Below are 23,567 nucleotides of genomic sequence, written 5' to 3'. Positions count from 1 at the left end.
TATTTGTTCAGTTAGAAAAAATAAAATCGCAAGAATATTCGAGGAAATTTTGTTCCTATTACATCACTAAATTATATAAACCCTGTATACATTTATAATTTTCAAAATAAATAAATAAGATAATAAAAACATCTATGAATAAAAGAATCTTCTTAATTCTTAATTTGTTTTTTTCTTACGAATTTTATTCAATATAAACCATTGTTATTTAATGTTATACTTGCCAACACAATTCAAATAGTTGGCGCCAATGTACACATTCATTCGACCAATGGCACAATTTGTTCCCCCCTTAACGAGTATTTATACGCAAGAAAGTCGATAGAGCGCGCTACGGCAGAATTCCGGGCGGTTTTCGGTAGACAGTTGGGTCCGGCCAGTCAGTGGTCACGGGCCGACATGTTGGAGATGTTTTAGTGATTGGTGATCGCAGTGGATCTGACGCGTGATTTTTCATGCGTTTTTATCGCGTGTTCGATACAAGAGGTGTTTCTCAATCGCGACGCTACATGTGAAGTGTCGAGTGTGACAAGCCCACTGCTTGTGCCTGGTTTACCCGGCCCAGCAAACATGAGCTGGGGTACAGAACTCTGGGTAAGCCTCTACGTGTTTCTCTGTCCAACTATCTGTCTCTGTTTCTCCCTCTCGTTCTATCGTGATATGCACGCATACGAACACGCCGGTTGTGTTAGGCGTTGTGTCTTTCAACATCATTGTCCAACCGCTGTTCCGTTGTTTTTACCAACGCGTAACAACGATATTCCCCGAAAACCAGTTCACGGTGGCAAACCACTCACGGGAGTTTTGCCTTTGCGGTTGCTAGCCGCGGGCGACGTTCTTCTCTCCTTTGGTGTATCCCCTCTCTTCCCATCGTACCCAACCCGGGTGTACGTGTACTCATCGCTGTGTGTTCTTTCGCTTGCTTCCTTTCTCATGAAATCTTCGAGAAATACCGGCGCTACGGTGTGACAGTGACTTGTTATCCTACCGTGACGCAAACTTGCTAGTCGCGTTATCGATGCACAGAAGAATCGGTTCCCCTTTCTTTCTATTATTTTTGTATATTGCTTTATTCATTGTTAATTGCATTGAACAATGTCTAGAGTGTAATTTACGTATGTGCACTGTTTGCCAAATCTCGTGGTTTAATGTTTTGATCTCGTTTTACATTCTCGGGAAGCTAGAAACACGTTATAGTTGCGCGTGAACTTGTGATCCTAGAAGGTGTACCCGTTTATTGGGCGAAATTTCCTTCTATCGTGATTCGGTTCGATTCACTGAACAAAATGTCGCATCGACAGTTAGGCTGTCTAAGATTCTTTTCTTTAAATGCAGTTATCGTTTATTATCGATTCGTTTGTACGAGACCGTTATTTGTATTCTACGTCTTATGAAAGTATTTACGCGCATCTACGTCTGCATAGGATCGACATTGCTGAACATCGTCATCTTCCTTACTTTCTGTTCTCTATAAATAATTCATTCGCGTGTTCCAAGCGGTCGTTTCTTTTCCAGCGGTCTCTTTTTCTCGTACAGGTTCAGCGTCGATCGATGAATTTTTCGACGTTCGATCTTTCCGTAGTTTTGATTGTTTTTACTGCTATGAGAATTTATAAGCGTTCGATCAAACAATGCAATGTGTCTGGTGAACGCCTATGAGCGTTCAACGAGTATAATTTGGAAACGTGATTATAAGAATCTCTCACATGGTGTGTGTTAAGCGTACAGACGTTAGAATCGAAGGAATCGCAAGGGTAGCGTCTTCGACAAGTTCACGATTCGTGCGATACGCAGCTTCTTTGCGTTTATTGATGTTTTAGGGCGCAAGAGATACTGTAAAGTGTTTTCTTTTTTGAAAATATAAATAATGTTTGATCCATGAACATATTACGCGTGCACCGTACTCAAAAAACACTCCAAGCGTTCGTTTGATAATAGGTCGAAAGCGGTTTTAATTCCATTTAGAAATATGGTTATGAGTGATTTCAGGTCACGAACGTTGAGATTGGGTCGGTTCATCGTCGTCTCTACTGATAGAAAATCGCATTCGATTCCAACTGTCATCATATATTACGATTGATTGGTGTTCCATTCGTGGTAACCCTGTGAATCATGAAACAAGACGCGTTCGTGTTTAACCGCTAACGGTCATCGCGAGCATATGTACACGTACGACACGGGCGTGCCTCGCCATGCTCTTGACAGAGAAAGGGAGACCAACCGAGAGAGAGTGCTGCTTGGGGAATTTCGGTGTGAAATGTTGCTTGATCGTACATAAAGATTCGCGTTTCTTTGTTTAATCCTTTGCCTTCTTTTTGAATGGTAAATGAACATTTGTATATAACACAATGTGGGCCAGACATTTTTGCGTTCGACATCTTACCGTGCGTTAATTACGAATTCTTATCGGCTCATGCGAGGGAAATAATTAACGTGAGTGTGTAATGCGTATAAAGCGATTTATTGCTAGAAGCAGTAGATAAGTTTGCGTATCGCGCGCATATTGAACGCATTTTTAATGTTCTTGGTAATAAAATTTTGCTCCGTCCACGTAGATCCTTGAATTTGGTGTGTACGAAAATTGGAGTGAACACATGATCGACAAATGGTGATTTTAATTATGCTTTATTGGTGCTGTTTTCATAGTACATTCTTATCTTTGCACTTTGCGCTCGGGTGCAAATGTTCCTTCTGCTTCGTCTCTGACGAATACGTATGAGTTTCTGACCATTGTAATAGACCTTCTTGTTTTGAGTTTGTATTATACGAAAAAATTTGTTCGTGAAGAATAATAATAAAAAATTAGCGATGTTTGAGTAATGAGCATCTGATCATCGTAAATTCGATACGAAAAATCCGTTTTCGTGTATCGGTTCTTCTCGTCCATCTACGAGGATTGCAGAAAATGGGAGTAGAACAACGGGGGGGGGGGGGGGGGGGGGGGGGGGTGCTCGAAGGTTACGAGCATTGGTATTACTTTCTTCAGCTCGATGAAATCAAGAATTGTTTTTCTATATATATCCGGTCCATGCACCATACTTCTTTTCCGCACATTAAATTACAATCTCTTGCTAGAATGACGTACGAATTCACGATTCGACTCTCTCCGACTTGGTTTTTGTATCGATTCTACGAGTTGTTTAACTTTTTCTTCGAGATCATCTACTCTATTCGTTGTGGCGATGTTTCTTTTATACGAGAAAAGTATACATTTGTTGCGAGACTTGTGTGCATTAAAACAATGTTAAATTTTGAATTTCCATTATTATTATAAACAACAATCGGAAATACAATAGATACGAGTTTTTAAACATTTCACCTAGAATAAAAAAGAAATTCCTCAACGGGATTCTATTCCGAGTTGAAACGTTAAAATTCGATATTGATCTAACGTGTACTTGTCTTGCCGCTAACAGCTCTCTTGTACGAAGTTTATGATTACACGTGTGGTAATAATATTAATTTGAATACACCATTGGCATCGACAACCGTTCTTTTCGGGAAGTATTATTCTCGATTTTTTTTTACCCTCGAACATCAGTTTGCGAAGGTGCATGCCATAGGGTTTTTTAGTCGACGAGAAGCAACATTTTTGGATAAAACCTGTGAGTCGCAGGAATTCGACGAAAGAACACGACTCATTGTATTTCTTACTCGGTTACACGTTTTTGGGGTATACTTTTTCTCCAAGATTGCGTACCTTATTGTTGCATAGTGATGCTTCAATTTGACCAACTTATGAGTGACGTAAGTTTCGCAAGGTAACTCGGTCGACATGTATTACGTTTACTGACTAATCGGCAAACAAAAGATGTTGAGTGTTTATCGAGGTGTTGCGTCTTTATCGTTGAAATAGAGCAAAGAGTACATATAGCCGATTAAGTTGAGTCAATCTTGGGCCCGATAATGGTTGCGCTGTGATGTTTCGCTGTTCCCAATTTTGTAGCAACAACGATCGAAAACGTTAATTAATTGGTAAAGACCAGTTTCAGTATTTAATGTCTCATTAATATATTTTTATATCTCATATTCGCAGAAGCGCCAATATTTTCGTAATAAATACTCTACTTTCCTTTCTAAAGACTACAGTATTGTTATCATTGTTTACATTCTTACTATCACGATCCGATATTAGTTTACATCCTTGAGTGATATTCTTCCAGTTCAACAAATATCTATCTATTTACCGGTCGATATTTATTATAGATATTCTTTGGTCTCTCGACCCAAAATCTAGCCGACTCGCGTATAGCTTAATGGATAGCCAACAACGTGTTAACGAATCAGCATTGTTGAAAGTTGCAGTTAACTTCGCATGCTAATTGATGATTTCACGGATCGACATTTCTGGCTCGAGCTTCAGACGTGCAGTAGGTTCAGGCGCGTTTCTTTCTTCGGCGTAGAAGTGTCTAAAAAGGGTATCACGCGTCACAAACGATACAACGATACTCGAAGCACGGTCACGCGTATATTGGAAATCGATATCGACGCGAGAAAGAGCATTTTCAGCGTCCGAAGGTATTAAGGGAAAACCGTGGTGTAGCTTCGTGGATTGCTGGCAAACCGTGATGCTCGGGGCAAAATTTTGGAGCAGTCAAGTGGCGCGAAACCTTTATGGACAGTTTGTCGAGCAGCTAATAAATTGAGCGTATACAGCGTAAATAACGTGGAACGAAAAACTTGACCAATTAAATTTCACACTTGTATTCCAACCGCGATTTTAATTCATCCCAATGAAAATTACCAATCTAATCCATTTTCGCTTTAACAAAATCCTGTATTTTATTCGACGTTTTATTATGAGGCTTTGAGCGCAAAAAAAAAAAAAAAAAAAAAAAAGAAAAAATTGAGTAGGTATAATATCTGATGACGAAGAGTAAGTGCGAGGTGGTAATCAAATTTAGGTTTATTCGAGAGGAAATTATTAAACTTTTACAAGTGGCAATACCGACAACATCACGATTTTTTACTTTTGACTGTCAACTCTATCTTCTTCGTGTAAACAGTGATACGATACTATTTTGTCTCGACCTAAACATTTGTCATTCGCATTCAACGTTTGGTAATCTCTCTCGCGTAACAATAACGCATTCGTTACTCTCATCTAAAATTACCATTCACACTTTTCTTATACGACACAAACGTTCGTGTAACGCTAATCAAATTACCCAGTTAAAGAAATTGACTTAAAAGAGGTATATCGTTATTTTGAGACGTATGTAACTTTCGGTAACGAAATTACCGAACTATTTGAGGAGCAAAGTTGCGTATATGCAACATTGATTTTGAAAAATTCTACCAGCAAAATCGCTGTATCTGTTCCTTATAAAAATGATATAAAAAGTAACTCTGATACTTTGCCTTTTAAAGAAAGACAAAATCTCATCTCCTTTTATAATGTTTTAATGATCGTTTCCTTTAACGTTATATTTGGAATACAGTTTTTAAACAGTTGAATTTGACGTATTCACTTTTGAACGTGTCTCCGTAATACTAAACTAAATTAAGTAAAATGCACTTTTTCGTGTTTCTTTAAAGAAGACATTGTACTAAATAAATAGTCTTCTAGTAAACGATATGCACATATGTTGCCAGCTGTTGAAAAGAATGTGTACCGAGTAACTATTATAACTATACGCGATTCCTTGTAACTATATTCGATCAGTTCTACCATGAATTTCCACATCGTGGAGATCGATTGGCGTAAAAAGAGGAACGATTCGTTTAGATAAACCATTCATAAGCGCGTGTAAGGGGTAGAAAGTTCTCAATGGATTACTCATAAATCTCCATTAATAGGAGGCCCACACAGTGAAAGCGGAATTCATCGAAACGGGTGATTCAATTTAAATCGTCCGCACGAAATTATACGAGGGAAGCACTCCCGCTTAATGACTTATTTATAGTATATAATTGCTAGACGAACGAATGTACATCGTTTCTCGGTGTGTACCCGCAAACCTACCGGATATCGTTCTTATCTACCTTTCCCTTATCGCTCACTTGTAACTGTTTTCCTTTACTACGAAGCGCGCTCCGTTATCTCTTCTCGACGGATAGTTTTAGTATCAAATGCGGTTTGTCGTAATTTTTTCTCTCTGACGGAGAATCGGAGAGATTCTCTTCGAGAATCGAGCTCGTTAAGAAGTTTGTCTTCGATTAAGGTTCGATCGGTTGAGAGAAGCGTTCTCGACGAAGGTAACAAAAGTAACACGGGCCACGATTTATGGGAAGCGACTGTGCAACAATTGTTCTTCTTCGTTGTACTCATCGAGAGGTTGTATCGCGAGCGCGGCATCGCGGCATCGCGGACGACACGCGTTGTCTATGATGGTGCGATCAGAGTGCACGATAACTGGGGAATGCGTCGAAGTTAAATGCCTGCCGGAGAACCGAGACACGATAACGCTGACAGCGGTTACCGCTTGGCGTTTGGCTTTGATTTTGCGTCCCGTTTAAAAATACTGCGGAGAAGGCTTTTGAAAATACTCGAAGGAGGATTCCATTCCTCTTCTTTCTACGCGCATCCATGTTTCTCCGATAACAAGTCGGGCAGCGGGATTGCATTAAATATCGAAAGAAGCGTCGATCGTCTGTACAGGGACCATCCACGAACAAGCCTATGACGTTTCTCTTAATAGCTGTGGGGCCTATTGCTGGCCGAGCAGATAAGAAAAAGTCATTTGGGTCGAAGTTTTACGGCGTTTTACGCGGCACCACGGTGAAATCTATGAATTCGAAGTTCGAAGCGGCTTTTGCGATTCCCACGTTCCATGGACGATTGATACTTAGCTTCGGGGATGGGCGAAGGAAGATGTTTGCACGATTGCACGCGCTTTGTCTCTCGTTTTCTGCCAAGAAGTTCTCGCAAGACGCGATGATTTCAGAAACGTTTCTCAACGTGCCGTTTATCATAATTGATTACATTCCATCGTTCTCAAATTATTAATTTACCATTCCGCTCTTGTCTACGTTTTAAGATTCGCTTACCATTAGTCCGAGATCACGGTATTCGTATACGAAAGGTTTCTTCTAGCGAATTTCACGATGACCACGTTCAAGATTCTAGAGCCGCCGTAGGCTCCTCGATTCGTTCGTTTTCGTAAGCGGTTTCACGAGCAAAGGCTTCTTTCTTCGTTCCTCTGTGCAGCGTTCCGTGCGATCGCGCCCGCTCGTTATTCGAGGCACCGGTTCTCGTCCATAGAGTTTCGACTTAATATCGAGAGAGTTCGGCGACGGCCAAGGAAGCTGGCGAAACGCTACGCGGAGATCGCGAGGACCCTCGGAAGGTGGGGAACCGCTCGCTCGCGGAGGCAAAAGAAAAATCTCCGGGATTCTGGCGCGACTGCTCGCTTGCTCGCTCGTTCGCTCCTCCTTCTTACCTTAACCAGCGTGTCTCTTTTACAGCCGGTTTTCGCCGTGACGATGCTATATACCGAGAGTGCATTTTTTCGTGGCACGACACGCGTGTCGAGGTCGCGAGCGAGACAGAGGACTGCAGGAACTTGGACTTGAATTTTTATCCCCCTCCCCTATTCCCGAAAGTTCGCCCTCGGAGTTCCTTTATTTCTTTCGAAATCGATTCTTCGAAGTAGCTTGCTCGAGGCCTCGGTGAACCTTTTAAAGCACACGGCACAGTTTAAAAGAAGATTATTCTCTAATTCGATGAACCGTTGGATTTAAAGTTGTTAGATTTAAAACGGGGTAGCATTAATTTCCAGTTACAAGACGTTCGAAGCGGACCGTTTACGCGAAAAACGGAAGAATTTCCGCTATAATTTGTCAATTAATTACACGTGATCATTAAAATAAACGAGGATGTTCGATTCGTCGATGTATCGAGATACTTCAACGATATCAAGGAATGTAATTCCATCCGAAAATTTACTTATGCTTTCCATTGGCAGGTTTATTTTCGGTCAGGAATAATCGTTTCTGTCTCTTAAAATCCCAATCACACCGAGTTGTTCTTCCAAAAAATGAAAGATTCTTATAGTATAGCCAGAACGTATCTACTTTGAACCAAACGCCTGATCGTAGATGATGGTGCTGTCGAGTATCCAAAGTAAAATTCCCTCGAATACATTTATACCATGGATGACATCTTTGTATGTTGCGTCCTCGCTTACCGAACACCTCCCGTACAAAGTCGGGGTACTCTGTTGCCGAGTCGCGTTTATCCCGGCACGGTGAATGTGAATTTTTTCCCGCTAGACGGGCTACCGGTTGAACTTCCAGCTAATTAACTTCGACGCGATCGAATCGAAGCGAAAAATTTCATTCATTATATTCCGTTCTCTCGTTTCAGAGAGCTTCTGTTAAAAACCGTGCTCGCAACTCTAAGAGTTCTTCGGATTGATCTCTAACAAGAGGGGACCGTAAGATCGAGTAAGATCGAATCAAATTTCTACGTTGACTTCGAGCACTATATTTCATTCGCAAAATTGTTAAAAATATGTGATTGGAGCGCAGTCTCGTTGCGGAACGCTACTTGGATCCTGACCGACATCGCCAACAAATTTTTATCTTCTCGACGATTTCTTGCCCGAATATTCGCTGTTTCCCTCTCTGTGGAGGCACACGTATTTTTGCTCGCACGTACACGGACGCCAAGTACGTTTCCCTTGCGCGAACGAGAGGGAAAGAGAATGCCTGCGAACTTGCCCCACCCACGCATTGCGCCAAATCTCTATAAATACCGTACAGGCGAGAGTACGTTTACGCGGGCACACAAGCGAGCGTCGGGTATAGCAGAGGGAGGGAGAGGGGGGGGGGGCAGTGTGTCCGTGGGTGCCAGGCGCTAAAAACGATATTTTTCAGTGTTTCTTCGCTGACGAATTGAATGACCATATCCTATTAAGTCCGATACGTCCGATAAGTCCGGATAACGCGAACCATACGCGAATGCGAGCTACATTTTTCTTTCTTATCGGGTCGCCGAGGAATTTTCTTTTTTTTTTTTTTTTCTTTCCCACGTTACATCGTTCGAGGCACTCTGCATCGTTTGAATTTTCTCGATGTTCGAGTATCCTGTACTCGCTAATGTATATTTAACGCACAGACGAGCACTTAATTGAGCGGCTAATCTATTTTGTAGCGGGACGCGTAAAACCTTAGAAACGCCGCGCAGCGAAATTCGCTGCGATCGCGGGATCGGTGCCACGGATGATTAAGAATGTCGGCAATGAGTTCAAAATCTGATTTCGAGTACCGTTTTCAAAAATAGTTGCGCCTCCCTGTAACAAATATTGCCCAAATATAGCGCAACTACATCCCCTCTCACGACTCGTATATCAACTATGTAGGTACGTGCATTTTATTCGTCGTCGTAGGTTGCGTACGTTAGGATATTATTTTTTAGGATCTTCGAGGCGACTCGCGAGTTAATTTATGCAAGTATGCGTTCACCGTGGACCACTCGATTTCGGGAATCGATAATCTAGCTCGTGAATGAATTTCTTCAAAGATCTCTGATAAAAAATTGTAAATGCGATTGTAACAATACCGAAAGATACGTGTCTCGGGGCTTCGCAGGCCACCTGCAGAAGCTTTCACGCATATGCCGACAACGATGGTGAACAAGTGGAAACCGTTTAAAGACAAAATACCTACATTTGTTAATATTTACGATCGAGGATAAGTCGATTATTTTTAATTCGATGTATCAGAAATTTATCATTTGAAATTTGCATCTAGATAAACAATTTCAGCTGTGCCTTTGATCGGAGAGCGAGAAAGAGAGAGAAGTGTATAGATGTCGGTCAAAGCTGATGTCGTGCTTTACGGTTCGACGTTGTACGGTCTCACTCGTGAATCGATAAACGTAAAGGTAGACCGTGTTTCGCTAAGAAATAGAGACGGATTATTATACCGGTTATTACGTCATAACGAATTCGAACGCGAGGACCGTTTCTTCGGATTGTCGTGGAATCGAGAGGGGCAAAATCCTCAAGTATCGATTGGACTAGCTCCCTCGAGAAAATTACGGAGACCGTTTCTTTTTTCTTCGCGAGCCTCGTAATTGGCGTATCGATTTCTAATCGTGGATACGACACTATTCTCTTGAAGCGATGGAGTCGCGGTTTTAACGGCATTTCGTTGTCGTGTATACACCTACGCATTATGAGCTCAATTCCTTTGAGTAACGTAACGTTAGTGCGAAAATTCGAAGAAAGCAACAAGGCAAAAAGAGAGAGGTCTCGTACAAGAAGAGGGAATTAAGCCCATAATCCGTAAATTTTTCTATTTCTGCCCTGCGAGTTCAATCGCGCGGTAACGAATTATTCTGAACACGTTCGTTTTTCGTAGTAAGATGTATTCTTGTCTCGAAAAATTTTACTTTGAATTTTCGAAGGTAGCTCGAGTCCAAACTTATCGGTCGATGGTGAAGCGTTCGTCGTCGAAATTACGGTACACAAAAATTACGCGTTCCAGTGTAACGGCACGGTATGGCATGGCGCGATTCGCTCGATCCTTGGACGCGAACTTCGACATTTATCGCGTGTCCAAGGTTCGCTATAATGGGGTCCGAAATTTCAGAAAAAATCGATGGTCAGCGAGCAATCGACATAGGTCGAAAAACGTTTCGATGATTTGATGTCACTTGGCGTGCGGGCATCGGCGCTTATGGTCGTGCCCGTTACACAGGCAGGATTCGCGACTATTTGATTCCTTTCCTGCTCGCTCACCACGCCGTTTTGTAATTCGTGTTCGCTTCGTTATGCATGCACGTAACGTGCTCTTGCGTAAGGAGTCAAATGTACAATTTTTGTTTGCGACGCAGTACGCGCGAGGTGGACGAGTGAAAATGCCTGGTACACGTTCGATTTCGCCGCTCCCGTGAAAACTGCGCAAGTTCCTAATACAGCTTAAACGGTTGCGCGTTAGACGCACGGAATTCGTTTCTAATTCCAGTGCACAATCGCGTCTTCTCGAGCGTCGGTAATAATTAACGTTCTAGCGAGATAAGCTCGCAACGTGTCGGCTAGTACTATTTAATAAACATTGATCGGTAACCAGAATAACTGATTATTCGTATACCGATATTCTGTCGCGTAATCCTTTGCGTAAAAAGTTATTTAAATATCTACTCGAGTGTATCTGGAATGAAATTATTCGTTTATTAAGAGTTACGGTAAAAACTTGTCCAACATTTCAGGTTCGAAGGCGGTAATGTTTTCCAATTCGATCAATTTTACGCAGTTGAACGTGCGGTGCACGCTATGTATTAAATGAAATAACGATAATGCTTTATTTCGATAAAAGAACGGTACGGATCAGGAAGGAGCCCACGCTTACCGCAACCTTATCAGCGTTGAATCCTCCATTGATATCAAGAGAAAGATTGCGTCCGCCCGTGATTCTCCTTGTTCTCGGTGGCATGACAAATGGTGATTCACGCGAGTTCTAATTAAAAAGAGGAGTCGAAACGACGAAAAACAAGATGAATCAGTGGTTTGCGCGGCACGATCATATCGACTCGAGATAACGAGAGTTCGACCCTGTGTCAGCGATGAAGCTGTTTCCAGACGGAAAGAAGTAGATTTTTATGTGTTCTCGTTCTCGACGGTTTCAAGAACAACAGGGATTGAAAAAATACTTAGAGACGAATACCTACGCGGGAAATATGTACGTATTTCGTTCGCGTCATTCGAGTGTGACGAAAGATCTTCCGACTCTGTTTTTATCGAAATTTTTACAAGGAAACCGGTAATGTTTAAATATGATATTTACTTTCGGTCGAACAACGATTATTTATTCATTTATATTTAAATTACGCTCGATCATTGAGCAATTATCTTATCGTGTGTAGTTTCAAACTGATCAGTCATTTCCACGAAACGAAACGGAGACAGATAATTTCGCCAGTCATCGTTTATTGACACAAGGATCGAAAGATTGTACTCGAAAAAAGTGCGTATTATTTTATCAAGTGTGTCGCATCCTTTACGTATAACCTTTCAATATCGTTCATTTACAAATATCTAACTTATTTTCACCAATGTAATTGTTACGCTTTTTTGGATTTTCAGACCGATTTTCGAATTTTTTTGATCAAGATTTTGTACTCGCGACGTTTTTATCAAGCTTCCGCGTATGGTAGTTGGGCATTTGGACATCCAGAATGTGTACGTTACAAATTTTATAGTTTCGAGTTTACTTGATTATTCACTTTAAAGAAATAATTGATGCAACTGTGTCCTCGGTCGGTCGATAAGAGAAATAGACGTGTAAATTTTTGCTCTAAAAAACAAAGGATTCGGTTACTTTCCGAATCTTTTTGCGTTTCGTTCCGAGTTATCCACTTGAACGAATCGATCACAGGCTTATCTCTCGGAAGAAACTTTCGGTCCGTGACTTCGGAATTATGAACGATACGCGTATATTCACCAAAATGGCTATCTCGATACGAGGAGAGTGTCCACTTCGCGACAATGCCGGTTGAAGTTGAATAGTAGAGAGGGGAAAAAAGGCAACGAGCGTGAATGACAGCGTGAGCGAACGATCGCTCAAGTTATCTGGAGAGGGAGAAAAAATAGTGTGAAGGTCTGCAGAGTCGTTGACCGCGTCCGGCGATAATAACGAAATGTTCCGGTGATTCCGTGTTAATTAATTTGCGTTGCATAGTTGCGATTGTGCGTTCCGAGTTGGCGCACTCGCGTGGCGCTTGTGTACGGTACCGTCTCTGGCGGAAAGGCAAACCGGAGACGAGAAACGTGTCGTTGACACTATTGTCGTCGAAGGAAGAAGAACTCTTAACCTCCTCTGGGCTTGGGCCTGTCTCGCGACTCGACGACTCGACGACTCGACGACTCGACGACTCGACGACACGACGACACGACGACACGACGACACAACGACACGACGACACGACGACACGACGACACGACGACGCGACGACCAGCCGTTTTCTTCAAGAACAATTGGGCACGCTTTTCTTCCGCTCCTTCGAGTCCCTTTCCGCTCAGAGTATCTTCCTCGCAGTCTAGGCTGTGCAACACGGGGGAACCTCGACGTCCTCTATTGTCCACGCACGAGAAGAGAAACATATTGTGAAACAGGATTATTCTACTAACTTTCCGCGCGGCGGAGGAGCGGGAAAACTAGAAAGTTTTTCAATGCACGCGAATTCGAAAGAATTATCACACTTGCGCGAAACGAAATACAAAGATTAACAAGGGGACCTCCGTACCCGTACGAGCCAAGGCTTATTGGAGCCGATATACCGACTTGTGAGCAAATTCTTATTTCTTTCGCATAATTTTGATAAAGCTGACATACGATGTATTTTCATACGCGTACGTATGCATAATATTATATCTGTATTATGTAAATATTTTAACATAAAGATCATATCGCGTGTATATGAAAACTGGAAAAATACTTGTAGCGTAATTTCGATTTTGGTGTTATTTCAGTTTCGGTAAATAGCATTTTAATTTCTATTTGTGTAGCGTTTTTTTTTTTCTTTAATACACGCGTGTCACGAGACTCTCTTTTCTCTTGTGAAAAGTGCGTAAACTGTTAACCATCTTGGATGAGTTGGAACAAATCGCAAGCGGAGTTTAGAAACAATCTTCCCTTTGATTGCAGTTGGATCGGTTAAGAATCAAAGTTCCAGTACCGTATTCGAGTTTCACAGATTTTAACTTGTAACCCGTGCTCCGAGCGTGCATCGAACACGAGAATACTTATCGCCGTTGTTTTTGTGCAGTAGCATGCGACATGGCAAACAGAGGGTATTATTTGTAACGACCAATAAAGCCCGACGTTCCGTAGTTATTTCTCTTAGAAGCGTTTACGCCGTTCTCGGTGGCTTGCCGCGTCGAACGCCTATAAATAAACTACTTCGTATACCGCTCATTATGCGTATTGCCGATACCCACGTCTGCGGCCGCGTCGCGGCTAGATAATCGGGAAGTCGTGGTACGTCGTCGGAGGAATAATTTTCAAGTACAGATAGACGCGCTCCATTGGCACGATTATCGGCTCGACCCATTTTCTTGCGAATCGAACGACTACTGAAACCGATGAACAAACTCGGTCGTGTACGAACATCATTGCGGACATTTTACAGTCGGCAATTACGTGGCTCACCTTAGCCAGCCTCGGTGAACGGGCTTGGTCCGTAGGATGCGCAAGGTCTACGACCTTAACCGCAAGGAGGAAAATATTGCCGAACGAATACACCGATTAATTGCGCCTGTCGTTGCCCGATAACGCGTCAGCTCCTATCGGAAAAATTAGCGCGGCAATGGTCGTTGACGAGCGGGTTACCTACGTACGTACGTATCTCGCGAATGGTATCGTTCGCCGGACTACCTTCGCAAGGAAAGTCGTTCGAGATATACAGGTTTTTGTCCTTCGATCGATCGATTTTTATGGATTTTCTAATGGGTTATCGATTCGTATGTAGGTATCAGTGTCGAGAGACTGGTGGGATAAGACGAGAGATTCTCTCGATTGTTGAATCAAAGTCAAGAGAGGAGGAGATTTGAAGGGACTGAATGTACCTAACGATAAGGAAACAACTTGTTACACGGGAACGGATATTTAATTCATCCATATGTTAGAAATCGTACAGAATCGATGCGATGGCGCGAAACTTTAAATAAAATCGTTATCTATTCTTTCAATTACGATTCAATATTCGTCTCTCGTTACGAATCATATTCAGACGGCGATGCACGGTAATAGAAATCGGACGATGCGACGAGTTTCTCGATGTTCGAGATGAATCGCGATTGGGGCCCTTTGTTCCTTAATCCGTCCCTGTCGCGTCACTCGCCTCTCACCAGAGGACAAGTTTAGCCATTACTCCGTTAGCATACGAGCCACGATAGCGTGTCCCGACCTGGGACAACATTCCTGAGAATTTGCGGGTATTCTTACAGCCCTATCGTGCCGGATCTACTCTTTCACTTTGTTCGCGACGCGTGCCACGATCTGATCATCGCTGCTTTTGGAGCGGGCCCCGTGACGTTCAATCCAAGAGCGAACAAGGCGATATCGGTTTTAAAAAGCACATTTTTCGTACGCGGCGTACACCGTAATCGCAGCGAAAGCAACCGACCGTTCAAGATTACCGAGGAACGACATGCCCTTATACGACGAAGACAGAACTTCGTGGAATTCGATAAGCTTGACATAAACGTCACGACGTAAAACGGTTGGTTCGATTCGTTGCGCGTCTCTTAATTAGAAAATCAAGGGTGCGCGATAAATCATCGATGAGCGGCGAGCGATTCGTCTTCGATAGAACCCGCACTTGTGCGGACGATTTATGACGTCTATTAAAAGCTCGAGAGCGAAGGTCTGCCTCGTGCTCGAAAAACGCGCGAAAACCCTGGCTCGGTCAGCTTTGGAAGATTTCTTCGTGCCTGTGGCGAGATCACGGTGGATTCGCATCGTTCATCGAGCACCAGTAAGTGGAGTAATGCAAGCGACTCGTCCGTCGTTTAAAGATCACGAGGAACGGAACAAAACGAAACGGAAGAGGGTTGCGTTTGAATTTCGTTGTTCGAGAGTATTCGGTTTTCGTTCCCTATTTAACGTCTGTGAGCAGATTTTTGGGGTGTGAACAGTTATCGAGTACCTTTCGAGTCGTCGAGACCCCGTCTATGTCCCATTTGTAGAAAACGAACTATCGCGGGCTGCGATTTCTCGAAAAACGGTCCTTAAAACAGACACCCAAACGCTACGCGCGGATAGTCGTCGAGTCTTTCGCCTAACGAAAATTCCTTGTCTCGTGAGGGGTTAATGCGTGCTATTTTCGAGAGACATTCGAATGTACCTTGAAGAGCGTATCTCCCTCGGGGATTATTCCTATAGGGTTGCATTAAAGAGAAGGCGGCGCATTCCGAACGTTTCTGTCGCGCAACAGCCTTGCACCATGTATCCGTCAACGAGTCTCGCGACTGCACTAACAATTAGTCTTTCTTGTGTTCGTCTTTTTTCCTATGCACGTTCAGTTATGCACCACCTCGAGTGCACGTTGCGTGCACCCGTATGCGTTGCACGGGTCACCGGCGCTAGACGCGCACGTACGCTCGCAGTCGGTTCAACGTTTCGTCTGCTTATTAAGTGCAGCCACCGTGCTCTCGTGTTTCACTGGATACTCGTCAACACGCACACACCGACGCTGTGCTACGAACGAGATGCGAGATGCACCGCGTATCGTATCCGTGCTTCTCCCTGTGAACGTAACTCGCGTCTGATCGTCCTCGCGTTCTACATCGTCGATCAAAAGTTTGCGTACGTTTAACGAGGGAACATTCGCGCGAACTGTCCGAAGCCAGATTTTTATGGAACTTTGCGCGTTTGTACGGTAACAAAAATCATAGCCGACATAACGAATGTTTAGTCGAGGTAACTATAGTTTCAAAAGATGAAATTATCCTCCAAAGTTTCACACCTCTGATATTTCGCTGTTGCGATTATCGGTGATGCCAGGAAAATTTTAAGTTGTACGTGTTAGGACAGTAGTACGCCATACCCGTAAAAATTGCCTGAAAAATTTCTGCCTTGTCGTATAAAGATCAGCAGAGATAACATTGCTTTTCTAAAACTCTAGAAAATCTGACAGTACGGTATAGGAACGCTCGAGTGACTCGAAATATTAATCTTGGGTGTTCCCCCGCCCCTCGAACACTCATCGGAATACGTAGTACAGCAAACACGATGTGCAACAAAATGTTTAAGTTTTCCAGCGAGCCACGCCCCATTTATATATAAAGATGGCCGGGTGTCAATATTTAACGAACACCGATCGATGACTTTTATCGCGTTAGAACATCGTTCTAATTCGTCCATTGGATACTTAGATCTACGCAGATAATTCTGTATTGCCCATTATCTTGGCCGTACAAATAATTTCTCGATACGAGCGAACGTTTTCGTTTTTTCGAGTTGGCGAATTTCGTCTTCTCGCGCAACAAATTTCTCTTTTTGTTTCTCGTTGTCTGGTCCGTTCGTCACCCTATCCGTTTCTCTTACCCTCTCGCGGCCACTCCCGCGATCTCTCTGTCTCTCTTTAATGTCGCGTGAATGTACAGTGAAAATGCAGGATCGATAGGGTGGCAGAGGGTGCGTAAATAAAAACCACCCCAGTACGATTTCGTGAATCATAATACACACTTGCCCGAGTCCGCAGGCTTTCGTTTCTCGTTCACTTGTCTCTTGTTTCGAAACTATTTTTACAACGCTCTTTTTCGCTCGCTTCTCGCGACAGTGTATTTCCAGCTTGCCTATTGATTTTCCACGGTCTCGTCTTCCCCGGTTTTCCCGGCACCGCGACCAACGCGAACAACGCTTTTCCTCGGCATCGCTCTCGACGAATTAATTAGCACCGTGTTCCATTCTTGGGAGCAACGTTATTATCGTTTTTTTCCTTTCGGCAGACCGTGTATTTTCGGCGCCATCGTGTTCCACTTTGGAAATGAACCGCGAGAAAATTCGTTTTATCGAGGGTCACTTTGTACTTGTATGTACGCTCGATATAGTTTTTCTCCTCCGGTATATAGGAGTTTTTGGAACAATATCGGTTACTCCGATTCGAATATTTTATGATTTTCTGTGTAGCAATGGACGTTAAAATACTCTTCCATGTGAAATCAATTTACTGGTCGCATATTCTAGCGTAATAGCTATTTTTCCATTACGAGGATTGCTAACGTAGAACGATTAGCAGGATTACACAATTGCTCGAAATAACGATCCAACAATATTCTCTGGGAAAGTGACGATTTTATACTGTCGTGTATTTGGCACTCGATACCACTGGATACTCAACATAGTAATAATAATAATAATAATAATAATAATACGAATTTTATACGAACATTTAAGACTTAAATAAAATACAATATACAGAGATAGAAACAAACGCAATATGAAGCTCAGTCGCAGTAGAATCACGATAAAATTCGGTTTCGTCGAGTTCCGTGAGATCTTCGAGATCTCGAAAGTCGAGTTCCAAACATCTATCGAGGACGAACGGAATGCTCGTAAGTCTGACGAAGGTAAAAGCGAGAAGAAAGTAGCAGATATCAAGGACAGGTGCTCCGACAAAGATACCTGCTGTTCGCGTGCATAATGGAGAACCCGAACTTATCTCCGGGGACGACCTAACCGGCCTGTATAGTCTGCGCAAGCAAGGTTAGGTCGACATGCAAGTGCACCTCTTTGAAAAAGGTCTGGCTAGGGTGAGTCATAGGGGCGGCGGTGCGTTTTCCATCTATCGACCTGCGGTATAGAAAACGCAGAACTGGAGGGAGAGGGGGAGGAGGAGGGTTCAGACCGATTCATCGGGGCGCTCTGCTGGCTGAAAATCGATTCCAAATAATGGACTGTAATATCATTCGAATTCTATCGGCTGATAATCGAATAGTTTCGATTACAACGACTAAGATTTTCGATCGTTGAATCGGTCTAGACTGCTCAAAAATACGCTACGGTGCTATCGTATCTGTGCAAGAAGGCAGTTTATTTCTCAAATATTGTAATGATATTTTATTTAAGAAATTGATCAGACAAGGAGAGTTGCTCGCGCAAGACCAAACGGGTGTACCAGGTGTAACGATACAGAAGATCGAGTAAATCGAAAAAATGTTGTATACCTCTTGTAGATTTTGTTCGCGATAAATCACTTTCACAGCTAAACACCCTAAACAAAATGTAGCGAATGGATAAAAATATTTTGAGGGCCATGAGAACAGCGCTAGTACGCCGAGCGGTTGCAATCCTGTATGGTGGTTGGTTTCTTAACATTGTCATTTGCTTTTCCTATATTTCGATTAACGTAACATCCTGTTTCGAACATTTCCTCTAAATTGTTTCACGTAATATCCGTATTTTCTCCAATAACAGGCACAGGCTGATTCAATAATTATACCGTTGATAACGGTGCGAAAATAAAATCCGTTTTCCGTCGAGACAGAGCGCGCATGGTTCGAGGGGGAAAGAGTTAAAATGATAGGTTTTCCTGTTCCATGCGTTCGAAAGTCGGAGTTCGACTATCACCTGCGTTACCAGTTCTCCATTATTTAGTCGCAAATTGCTCAGGCCGTGATGGGACTGCTGTACAGTTATCACAGTGAGAAAGCCGCGATGATCACGATCGGGAAAAATAGGTTTCCCTGGAAATGGTTCGCGGATCCGTGATCGGCTCCGCGTCGTAGAACTTCGATATCTAATTTAGACGCGTATCGATGTACGCGTAGGATCGTATCGCTGCATGCATATCGACATCCGTGCGGGTATCATGTTTTACTTTGTGCGTAGCGCGCGATTATTTTCCATTTGCGACTGCAAAACGAGGTTGACGCCAATCGGTATCGTAAAATCTCCTACAAAAGAATATTACAATCACGGCTTCTAGATACTAGACGAAGTGTGTATCACCGATTAACGCTACAGCCTCCTTTACTGGTACTTTATTACTCATTCCGCGAAACGGCTAGCGGATCGTACCGGTATGTATCCGATTTTCTTACGCTAAATGTACGTACTAGTATAGTTTAGCGGCGCATTCGTTGTATAATACTTTCTCTTCAAATAATTAGTTGACAGGATATGGATAATTACGAGGTTTATTTTTTTATGTCAAACACGATTTAATCGATCCACTGTATCGCGTCAAATTTACATTCTAATGGAACATTCGTTTCATTAACGTTTCATTCGTATTTCTAGCTTAGCATATTGTGTGCATACTGCGTTTAGGATTGGAGATGCGACCAAAAAATTAACGAAACAAAAATTCCATTGGAATAAACTTGTACGAATTAAAGCAATTAGTAAAGTTCCAAACGTACAATTTGACGACTCGCAGCTTTTCTAGCCGCCAGTTCCTGTATTTACGATGAAAGCTAATTACTTCGATACACTCGAGAGGCCAGCACAGCGTGTACAGATACATATATCCCGGACGCGTGACATCGATGCGTCACGAGATCTCGATCTTTTTTGTATCTGGCTAGGTGGACCACCAGAAAGGAAAGACTGGGATCGACGAGGTATACGCATCTGCTGTCTCGTCTCACAATCAGTGCGTGGCCCTTGAATGGCTACTTGCTGGAAATGAAAGTAACGCGTTTCGAATGCCAACATAGGCGACCCGATTGGCTTCTCTCTCTCTCTCTCCCCCACCCCGCCACTCTCTTTCTCTGAACACGATCCGAGTAAACGCTGGAACGGAGCTCGATTTGTCCTTAAGCCGCGACTAGCGTAAATGTTGAAAGACCAGGATCGTCCTTGAACGATAAAGCTTACATTCCACGACTCCGCTGCGGGTGAGTGTGTCATTATTCCGTAGTTCCCAGAATCGCGGGAATTCTCAATATCTCGTCGCTACGTTGTTGTTCGACGTTGATATACAAAAAAGGTTGTTGGAAATAAAGTAGTATTTCAGTGTAATCGTACGTTTTGTTGGTACAAATGAATCATGTTTCTAATTAACCGAGTCGGTCATCGGTAGTGATTTGTCAGTGCATGTCCGTATAGAGTGTTTCCGAAAAATTGGTGATCGTGGAAAGGTATGTTTGAAAAAGATATACGTGGTACTACGATAACGATAGTCAGCTGTGTCTCGCTGAGGGACGCGCTATATGAATGGATTCGAACTTTTGAAAACGGAAAAAGGTAGCTCTGTTTCATTAGTCGCGACAGTGTCAGTATATAGAACTCGTGTTCAAAGTTTTGACCAGTCATTTAGGATCATCCCGTGTGTAACGCGCTCCATTCATAGAGAGTCGGCCAATATCTGAATGGGAAATTTGTCGGCAGAAGAAAGAGCGAGTCGAGGCTGACGGCGTGCAACAGCGTTTTGCGATTCATAAGGCCGATAAACGGCGGAGTCTATGGTCTCTGGCCTCTTGTCTGTCGACTATGTAGGCAGTGTGCACGTTGCGGCAACGCAACCAGTGGAGAGTCCAGTTTCACTTTTCGTGACGAGCCGCTAAACGGTCAGAAATCTTTCTACCAGCCGTGCAACCTTGCGAAATCCCTCATTGTCCCGGTTAGGGCGATTCGCGTACGTGTGCCAAGAGGTTTTCACATTCGGCAATCGCGATGCCTGCTACTATCGATCGTATTTGCGAACGAAAAATTTTCCATCTCGTTCTGTTTCTTAGAAGACGTCGATGTCTCGACGTCTCCGAGAAACTTCCTCAGTGTGCTTCGTGCGTCGCGCGAAAGATGACTTTCTGTCCCGTTCGAGAGAAATTTTACGAAAATAACAGCGATACGACTTATCGCGATCAAAATGAACACGAATTCGGAAGCAGTCGATCTATGAAAAACAGTAACGATCGTTCCGAACGGAAAGAAATATTTTTAAACGTATTATATCGATGCAAACAGCTGGTCGTGATAAGTTTGTTCGACGTTGGAAGACGAATTTGTTCGCTAAAAATAACCTCCATTTATCCAATGAAAATGATAACGTACACAATTGACAGTCAAACGAATTATGTTTCGTGCGAAAGCGAAACTAGTAACTTCGTTTCAAATTAGACATTCGTGCAAAAGTGACAAATCTTTTTTTGCACCGACGTGAATTTTCAGGCATAGAATTCAGCTGAATTTATAAACGATTGAAATATTTGAAAAATTGTTTACGGTGTTGGTCATTTTCAACGAAGCGTTACTATCTTGAAGCATAAAGGCACCGCCGTTCAATTTGTCCATTTTGTTTTCGTTACAGGACCAGTTCGAGAATCTATCCCTGCACACACAAAAAGGGATAGAGTTCCTCGAAAGGTATGGCCACTTTATTCGCGATCGATGCGCCATCGAAGTGGAGTACGCCGCGAAGCTCAGGTAAGAATCGATCGGATCACCTGTCGCGTACATAAACCACACGAGATTTATTTATGCGATCGTGTCAGACCGCCTAACCTTGGCATAAGTGCTTTTTCTTTTGTACATAAATTAACAAAGGACAGAGTATCCGAGGTTAACGATTTCAATGGGACATCCTGTATAATGAGTGTGTCTCACGCACCCCATGAGTTCACGGACGGAAGATGTAGCCGGAGTAATATTGTATTAAAGGGCCCCCTTGTTTGTCCGTGAATGTCGTTTACTGTTGCACGCTTTTGTTCCGACGAATGTCTCGAAAGAAGTCTATTTTTTCTATATGTACACTAATTCTACGTGTAAATTGAAAACGTACCGACGAAACGATTTCTTTTTTCGGGAAAGATCGATTGAACTCGGGGTTGTTCAAATTTTCTTAATATACCGATGTTGACCGATCGTTCGAATACTGGGAACGCGTAAATAGAAAGAAGCTTTTATGTTCGAGCAACAGTGCTATCGTCAATTGTATCGGGCAATTTAGTCTCCCCATTTGTCCCGACAATCGACATTCTAGTATACTTTCTAAAAATCGAACGATTCGAAGATCGATCGCACACGCAAAACCGAGAATAAAATCTCTCCGATCGAATCGTGCGATATTTGAAGCGGTGCTCCTTTGTGGCTTCGTATCGGGCACTGTAATCGAAGGAGGAAGCGCATCAGGAGCCACGCAAAGGTGCCGATTTCTTTCGAATCTGTTCGCTTAATTATTGCGAACGTTATCGTTGTCCCTTAATCGGTCCGCGGATATGAATCCAGACAATAATTCCGCGTGCTTGTCACACACGTCTATCTCGTCGTTGCACGTTCGTTCCACTGCATATAAATTATCACGAGCACGTTCCTTCTGCCTTAATGCTCCGTAATTTCTGCGATACATACTCGTGTTACTCGTACAAATGGAGTACCGTTTGCCGCGCGGTAATTTCCCTCGTTGCACCGTTGATTTTCATTAAAAGCATTCCGAACAGCGCAAATACGGCATTCTTCGAATTGAGAGCGTTTCGGTATCTCGCGAGTTTCTCGGATTAATTAACGGAGTGCGGCGTGTGTTGCTCGATGAATTTTTGGACACCGATCCAAACTTGGATCGAGAGGAACTCGCGTTCACTGGAAAAATAGCTTTCCCGTTTTTTAGATAGCAAGTCTGGCCTGGAAAGGGGAACTCGAGTTGACCCAGAATTAGCTGTCCCACGTTTTGGATGTTAACTCAGACCCAGCGAGAGAAAGTCGCATAGACTTGGAAATAGCTTATCCAGTTTTTGGATGGCAACCCAGATCTCGCGAAAGCAGCTGGAGCCGACTCAAAAATAGCTTTTCCGATCTGACACGGACGTACTTGAACTTGCCTCGTGGTTTATAAGCGTGCGGTTCTAGGTATTTTAGAAATCGCCGTCCGTTTTCACGAACGTTTCCCAGCTTCGGAGCACGACTCACAACCGACAACGTATGGTTGATCTGGTATCAAGGACACGTCAACTTCCGGATGATAATGCATTTAGAAGTTGACACACATTTATTGCTCGCTCGTCGTTCGTCGTTCGAATTGGAATGACTCGGTCTTTGTTACGTTCTTGCCACATGTATGACTAAACGTAATCTGTAACTTTGATGCCTGAAAAATGAGCGGCTCGTCTGTTTTACAGAAATCGTAATTTAACCGCGCGGCCGTGATGCATCTTTTCCTTACGAACGTTCCCAATTTC

The 23,567-nt window shown here is 43.0% G+C and overlaps 1 protein-coding gene across 4 annotated transcripts in view; it reads left to right on the top strand.

Moving 5' to 3' along the window:
• The first annotated feature begins 360 nt into the window (after positions 1-360).
• Positions 361-23,567, top strand: part of Cip4 (formin-binding protein 1-like Cip4) — a 28,818-nt gene continuing 5,611 nt past the window's right edge. For 3 of the 4 annotated variants that reach the window (XM_076305207.1, XM_076305205.1, XM_076305204.1), the window contains exons 1-2: positions 361-594; positions 21,704-21,819. In XM_076305207.1, the coding sequence (XP_076161322.1) occupies positions 571-594; positions 21,704-21,819 (140 nt within the window). In that variant the 5' untranslated portion in view covers positions 361-570. The remainder of the gene's footprint in view (positions 595-21,703; positions 21,820-23,567) is intronic. The other variant, XM_076305206.1, reaches the window with a different exon arrangement.

This window comes from Ptiloglossa arizonensis, chromosome 2 (assembly GCF_051014685.1).
Source record: "Ptiloglossa arizonensis isolate GNS036 chromosome 2, iyPtiAriz1_principal, whole genome shotgun sequence".
NCBI classification, from domain to species: Eukaryota; Metazoa; Arthropoda; class Insecta; order Hymenoptera; family Colletidae; genus Ptiloglossa; species Ptiloglossa arizonensis.
This window is presented reverse-complemented; position numbering and strand designations above follow the sequence as displayed.